This window comes from Magnolia sinica, chromosome 4, assembly GCF_029962835.1.
Source record: "Magnolia sinica isolate HGM2019 chromosome 4, MsV1, whole genome shotgun sequence".
Taxonomy (NCBI): domain Eukaryota; kingdom Viridiplantae; phylum Streptophyta; class Magnoliopsida; order Magnoliales; family Magnoliaceae; genus Magnolia; species Magnolia sinica.
In genome coordinates this window covers 83,031,373-83,039,225 of record NC_080576.1, presented here as the reverse complement: position 1 = coordinate 83,039,225, position 7,853 = coordinate 83,031,373, and the positions used below count along the sequence as shown (strand labels likewise).

Sequence of the window (7,853 nt, the reverse complement as noted above, 5' to 3'; positions counted from 1 at the left end):
TTAGGGGTAAATTAGTGTAACTAGGTGCCAACCTGGGTGTAACATGGTGTAAATTAATGTAACTTTGTGTAAGTTGGTGTATAAATGGGTGTAACTGCTGGGCGCATGGGCCTAACTTGGTTTATAAGGGTGAAACTTGGTGAAACTAGGTGCATCTAGGTATCACTTAGGATAACATGATGACTAAATGTAGCTTTGTGAAAGTAGGTGAACTAAGTCTATTTGGTTGTAACAGGTTGTAACTAGGTCTATTTGGGTATAGCAAGGTGTATACTTTTTCATTGGATGAAAGGGACAAAATTGACTCATCCAAAAAAAAAAAAAAAAAATCCTCATCCCAACTGTTCCATATGGTGTGGTGTACCGAACTTTTAGATCGGCCTGGCACTTGGAAGCCAATGAGAACAAAAGGGGTGAAAATGATAGATGGATTGGATGCGATAAACATCACATGTTTCACCTTGTAGGTTAAAGTTAGCCTACAAAGTGGAGGGTTCAGCTTCAGGAACGAATATTTTCCAACTCGCTCCAATAACTTTTCCTCTTATATCCATGTTATATTTCCAATTCATGAAACATTCACAAATCTCAAATAATAAAAGTGCAATGAGCTCATAGAGGTGAATATCTTGTATATGAATAGTAAATCTATACTTTATTTGACATTCAAGTAGAAAAATGGAATATTTAGCAAGTAAAACCCAGTGGCAAATCCTTTAAAAATGAGGATGCCTTGAAGGGTTTGAGAGGGCAAAAAGTGATAATGAGATCTCTAATGGGTGAAGATGTTAAGGAGGGAAACACTGGTTTGTATCATGCACCGAAATGTACACTCTAAATTTTATTTTATTTTACACCAAAATGCGCCTTCCGTAACTTCTTTGTATCCACGCCTTTGTTCGAAGTTCACCTAGAGAGGATAGAGAGCGCCACATCCACATTTTCTACCTCACTCGCATCCATCAAATCATTCTCTATGCATGCTACTTTCCCCTTACGTGTCATTTTTGAAACAACTAACCATTTGCTAGGCTTTGGTTTCGGCCTTGAAGCAGACATGAAAGATGGCCTAGAAGGAGACAGTGATGGAGATAACATCTCTTAGCATAGTAACCACCTTTAATAGATTCTAGTCTTAATCTAAGAGGGCTGCGGAATTATATTTTCCTTCTGTTCTCTTCAATGCTCCGATGCACTTGCAGATATCCTTCACTGTACTCTTCTTTCTTCAGCAAATGTATGTTTTGGCTTTGTTTTCTAGACACAAATCTCCTCCTCTTCTACAAAGAGCTGATTGAAGGTCTTTCACAGTTTCCTTAATATGAAACATCATATCCCTTGTTGTGCTGTAAATGTCCAACAATCTGACCCATCCGTCCAATATCGCTTCCACCCATTTCTGGTGCTGATGATTAACAAGAGCTTGTTGGGAGAGTGGCAATTGAAGAAGGTCATCAACACTATCATACAAGCATTTGAGGCCACCCAAGCCAATCCAAATTGTCTTATCCATTAAAGACGAGATTGAGGATAACAACGTCACCCAAGTCTGTAGCTTGATGATCTCCTCTTCGACAGTGAGTGTGACGGGATGGGATCTGGAAGACATGCTGGTGGAGCGAGTATGGTATGTATTTTCAGCTATGGCAGAAGAAGAGACAGCCATCTTTGTTTTCCTTGTACCTAAACACCTCTATTATTTTGGAGAGAGTGCGATGATTATGCTCCCTGCTTGTTCTTAGGTCTTCTTATAACGGTAGAGAGACAGAGAAAAGGGGGAGGGGGCAAAAAGAATCTTGGGACTCCTCATGTCCATGTAATGAGCATGTGAAGATGACATGGTCTTATTCTGTATTAGGGAATCTTGCAACCCACTTGCCAACAGCCAATGCCTCTTCCTCTTTGTTTACTCTTTTTGGTGCAAGAGGTTGGGAAAATTATTAGAATTTAATACCAGGCACAACTGACATTGTGATTCCCATTGTCTCCTCAATAATCCTCAAATCGGGCATCATCTTCTCTTGTATAATTCAATCACAAGACAATCCATGCATGCACGGCACTACACCAGATCATGTCCAACCAGTTGGGAGTGCTAATTTACCATGCAACTAGCGGAATTTTTCAATCTTTTCTTGCATATGCCACATCCAATCCATCCAAAACGTTGGCCTCACCATAAAGATCACCGTATAAAAATTAGCCTTACCCACTCATCAAATGGGCCAGAGCTGTATTTTGTTATTACTGGCAATTTTCTACTCTCTGTCATGTGGCCCCTTGATGAGTAAATTGGGTTGATTTTACGCAAGGCTATCATCATGATGGAGCCAACGTGTTGGATGGGTTGGATTAGAGAACTTATTGTCCCACCGGTTGCATATACATGGCATTTCTTTATATTCTCTGTACATAAAACGTGAAGAGGGAAGGGGACAGAACTAGAGCATGTGATGTTGACGGGTTCTTGCAACCTTCGTCTAAGAGAGATGCATGCTCCATACTCATTATCTTGTATTATTTAGTGTAAATTATCATTAGGATACAATACTTGTACAAGCGTCATTGTGCAAGCGTCATTGTGCAACGTCCTTTGTTATTCAATCAAGGTCCACCCACGTTTTTCTGTTGAATCCGGATCATTTGCTTGCCACATGTGGGAAATCCATGCTTCCCTGCATCGTGATTGGCCCACGTCATCACTGACATTGTCAACCATTGCATTAGAGATGCAATGTGTGATGATGTGGTCCAATTACATTGTAACAAGTAGGTTTTTTTTGCTTGTGTCAAGTATAGGATCCAGATTATTTTCAGAAGTCAATGTTATGTATTAATAATTTTTAAAGGAATTTTGACCAAAGTAACTTTGTGGTATTGCCGAACACCTTAAAAATTAGAAGATTTCAATAAATGCCCTAGATAGTACCCTAACACATTTTTTATTTTTTTAAAAAATCGGGATGAAATTGCCTCCACATAATTTCATTTCTTCCTTTATTGTTCTCCCGGGCTCTTTTTCCATTTTCAATCATGTCTTCTTGGAAATGGTGACTGCCATTAATTTCTCCACCATATGGGCACCACCAATAACTTCTACAACTATAAAAATGAGTACTGTTTTTGCTCTGATGACCGTGTTTCTTAGATATGGAAGTCAATAATAGATGAAATTAAGACATTTTGAATGGATTTTTTAATTTTATTTTTTCTATAATAACATTTTCTTAGATTTAGTTGTGAATAGAGGGGGATGGCCATGTTTGTTGTTGCAGGGAGAAGTGATTGTCGAAAGGAATTTGAGGTGGAGATGGATGGTTGTAGTTGCCATGTGGAAGACAATGAAAGAGATTGAATTTGAATTTTATAATGTATTGCTTGGAAGGCAATAAACATATATCATTTGTTAAGGGTCGAGGTTGTGTGTTAAGGAGCAAGGTTGTCATATGTTAAGGGTCGACGTTGTTAAGGTTTGGGTCGAGGTTGTCATGTGCTAAGGGTCAAGGTTTTCATGTGTTAAGGGTCGGAGTCATGGTTTTCATGTTTTAGGGGTCGAAGTCATGGTTGTCATATGTTAAGGGTCTCGGGTATCATGTGTTAAAGATTGTAGGGCCCACCGTAGGATATGTGTTGAATGCACTCCTTCCATTGCATTCAAAATTTAATTTAAAGAATGAGTTACATCCAAAAATTCTATAGCCTTCAAAAGTTTTAAATGATAGTTTTTCAATCTCACTACTTTTTGTGGTGTGGCCCACTTGAGCCCTTTATATGCCTCATTTTGTGGATCATGCGCTAAAATGATCTTTCAAAATGAATGAACGGCGTGGATAAAATACATACATCACAATGGACCCCACGGGACCATCTATCTCTAGCTAGGTCCTTCTACCCTATCTGTATCACATCCCACCACATTGACGCGTATTTTGAGCAAAAGCCTTTGTTAGGAAGTTCCTGCCTAGAGAAGCTATGTTGGGCCCACCATGATATTTGTGGGAAATCTACTCCATACATCTGCTTTAAAAGATCATGTTAAGATGTGAAACCAAAAATTTGACATATTTGAAATTCAAGTGAGCCACACGATTGAAAATAGTGGAAAAGGGTTGTCCATCGTTCAAACCTTTTTAGGCTCCACTATAATATTTATATTCAATCCAAACTATTCATAAAGTTTCCCCAAATACTCATAAAGTCCTTACCACGGAATGAACTAGAAGAATAAAAATATCATCTTGCTCCAAAGCTTTTGTAGCCCCGTAAATGTTTCATCCATGGGTGTATGATCTCCACTATTTTTTATTGTGTGGCCCACTTGAACAGTGGATCTACCTCATTATTGGGCTCATGTCATTAAATGATTTGGCAAAACATGTGAACGGTGTGGATTTCTCACAAACAACAGTGGGCCCCACAGTCTTTACCCCATCTGAATCCCTCCCGCCATCATGGGCTAGCCTCAACATAAAAGGTAGTCACGGGCAGTTTTGTCCCAAAAAATAAAAAATTAAAAAGGTGTCAAGGGGTTAGCTGGGGCATTTGTTTAAACCTTCTGATTTTTCGAGCGTTTGGAAATACCATAAGGTTACTTTGGCCAAAATCTCATTTATAAACTATAATAAACCATTTAAAATGCAATTGACAGCTAAAACATGTGGCCATCCACGCTGGTACGAATCACAAGAACCATGGGGTAGTACTGGTTCTGTTGGGATAACAACCATAAGCCCCTTATATGATGACCATTCGTGCAAGCAAAAAGGTGGTGACCTGGAGGCCCCATCTTGATGTGATGTGTAAATGAAATCCACTCGACCATTGGCTGTGTTACCCAAGTGTATATGAAATCCCTCAACCATTGGCTGTTTTACCATGTATATATGAACAAATCCTCTTTGCTGCCCTAGTGATTAGACAAACCGTTGGATATAAACTAATTATCTTCAGCTTTGTGTGAAGATCCCAAGATCTTGGACATACCGTTAGATCCACTGGGCCCACCCATCCAAGCAGTTCAATAAATAGCGATCAGGAATGTTAATCTAGTGGCCATTATATGGGTTGGCTAGCACCACTATCATCTGATAATTGAATTAATCGGACACCCTATCAGATTATTATGTGTTTTGCTATTAAATAAGGACCAAAACACACTCTTGAAGTTAATCACCAAGTTGCAGACCATAGATTGGATAGCTAGCACAATTTGATCAGCTTGAGTTTCTTGGCTTCGGCCCATCCATGCCAAGATCTCATTATAGATACTGTAGTATTCCAATTCTTGAAACATTGAAACAAGTCGACAAATAAAAATGCAAGAAACTCATAGGGATAAATATCATGTATTTGAATTGCAAATCTATAGTTTACATTTTACATTCATGTACAGTAATGGATACTAGGAGACTTGAATCCATTGACAAATCCTTTAAAAATTTGGATGCCATGGACGGTTCAAGAGGGTAATAATAGCTGATGAGATATCTAGTGGGTGATTATGTTAAGGAGAGAGACTCTGGTTTGTATCATGCATCGAAACATGCACTCTAGTTGAGCCTCAACACCATCAATGCTGATCTCCATTCCCTCCAATCGTTTCAGGGCCTTGTTCACCTTCTCTATTTCAATGCCTTTGATCCGAGTTTGCCCAGAGAGAGCAAAGAGTGCCGTATCTGCACTCTCAACTTCATTAACATCACTTGCATCGTCCTCTTCACATGCAACTTGCCCCTTATGCATCAATTTTGAAACCAGCAACCATTTTCTAGGCTTTGGTTTCTGCGCTGATGTGGACATGAATGACAGGATGGCCTGTAAGACGGAGATGGTGATGGACATAACATCTCCCACAATTGATAGATCTGGGTCTTGATCCAAGAGAGATGTGGAACCGTGTTTCTTATCCATTTGCTTCAACGCTCCAATGCACTTGCAGATATCTTTCGTCATCTTCTTTCTTGAGCAAATGTATGATCTGACTTTGCTTTCCAAGCACAAATCCCCACCTCTTCTACGAAGAGCTGATCGAAGATCTTTCACACTTTCCTTGGTCTGTGATAAGATGTCCCTTGTTGTGCCACATATGTCCAACAATCTAACCGATTTATCCAACACCTCTTCGGCCCATTTCTGGTGCTGGTGATATACGAGAGCTTGTTGGGAGAGCGGCAATTGAAGAATATCATCAACGCTATCATACAAGCATTTGAGGTGACCTAAGCCATTGCAAATCATTTCAGCAGTTAAAGAGGAGGTTGAGGACGAAAACGACACCCAAGTCTTTAGCTTGATGATCTCCTCTTCTAGATTGAGCGCAAGGGGATGGGATTGGGAGGGCATGCTCATGGATCGAACATGGTGTGGATTTTCGGGTATTGCAGAAGAAGAAACAGCCATCTTTGTTTTCCTTGCACCCAAACTCAGAAAAATTGGAAGAGAGGATGATAATTATGCCATCTGCTTGTTCTTGGCTCTTCTTATAACAGTAGAGAGAGAGAGAGAGAGAGAGAGAGAGAGAGAGAGAGAGAGAGAGAGGAGACAGCAAGAATCTTGGACCCCTCGTGTCCATGTAAGAGATGTGATGGTTGATGTAGCTCTTCATCTGAATTAGGGGATCTTGCAACCTGCTTTCCAACAGCCAACCGTTCTTTATATTTGTTTACTCTGGAGTCAGACGTTGAGTAGCATTGCGACTCTCATTGTCTTCCCAGCGCACCACCAACCAGATCATCATCTTCTCTTTTATAATTCAATCATAAGGCAATGGATCCATGAATCTGCACGGTTTAAATTTTAATTCATTGTCTTCCCAGCGCACCACTAACCAGGCCATCTTCTCTTGTATAATTCAATCACAAGGCAATGTATTCATGAATCTGCACGGTTTAAAATTTAAATCCAACTCATGTTTTAGTTCAAAGATGCTTACGTCCACCAGTTGAACTGATGATTTTCCGTACAACCAGTGGATGATTTTCATCTTTTTATGCAAATGCCACATCCCAAACGTCCAAAAGGTTGGCCCCACCACGAGGATCACCTTGTGCAAAAATTAGCCAGATCCACTCCAGTTACACCTCCATTTTTTTTCCTTTCTATTTATTACACGATCTATTCCTCTGTCGTTCGTACGGCCCTTGTGATGAGTGAATTGGGTTGGTTTAAATACTTTTTACACAAGATTATCATCATGAGAGAGAGAGAGAGAGAGAGAGAGAGAGAGAGAGAGAGAGAGAGAGAGCATGTGATGTTGATGGGATCTTGTAACCCAATCTACCAACAAGCCGAGAGAGAGAGAGAGAGAGAGAGAGAGAGCATGTGATGTTGATGGCATCTTGTAACCCAATCTACCAACAAGGCAAGTTCTCCCATCTCTTTCTTTACTCGTTGAGATAATAGGGATGCATGCTATACATCAGTTACCTTGTATTGTTTAGGATGTAATACAGAGTGCAAGTGGCATTATGCATTGTATGTCCCCCAACACACCACAACCACTGGCCCGGTATTCTTTTTTATTCAATAAAGGTCCACCCACGTTTTCAGATTGGTAAATGCATTTTCAAAGACAGCATCACATTTAATGAATTCAAAAGTTCTAAATTATAAAAGACATTTTAAAATGTTATTGCCACCTTTGAACACTATCGATTTTGGGATAGGAAAGGTCCACTAATGGATTGCACATGGCCCCCCTGATCGAATGTTCAAATGTTCAACAGCATTCAATTAAAGGATGCAAAGCAGATGGTCGAACTTAAAATGGTTTTTTTTTTTTTTTGGACGTGATACTGTGAACTGTGGGTGCACTGGCCACCACATTTCAAAAGGTGGCCATCATCTCCCACACA

The 7,853-nt window shown here is 39.9% G+C and overlaps 2 protein-coding genes across 2 annotated transcripts; both read right to left on the bottom strand.

Annotated features, from left to right (window-relative positions):
* Positions 1 to 1,228: 1,228 nt before the first annotated feature.
* On the bottom strand, positions 1,229 to 1,666 carry LOC131244196 (uncharacterized). The gene has a single exon (XM_058243842.1). It carries the CDS (start codon positions 1,664 to 1,666, stop codon positions 1,229 to 1,231), a length of 438 nt encoding a protein of 145 aa, XP_058099825.1.
* Positions 1,667 to 5,337: 3,671 nt separating this feature from the next.
* Positions 5,338 to 7,242, bottom strand: LOC131244574 (uncharacterized). The gene has a single exon (XM_058244093.1). The coding sequence runs from the start codon at positions 6,397 to 6,399 to the stop codon at positions 5,488 to 5,490; it is 912 nt and encodes a 303-aa protein (XP_058100076.1). The 5' UTR covers positions 6,400 to 7,242; the 3' UTR covers positions 5,338 to 5,487.
* Between the last annotated feature and the right edge of the window lie 611 nt (positions 7,243 to 7,853).

Coding starts and splice junctions, on each gene's coding strand:
- LOC131244196 (XM_058243842.1), bottom strand. CDS start 1,666: ATGGCTGTCTCTTCTTCTGCCATAGCTGAAAATACATACCATACTCGC.
- LOC131244574 (XM_058244093.1), bottom strand. CDS start 6,399: ATGGCTGTTTCTTCTTCTGCAATACCCGAAAATCCACACCATGTTCGA.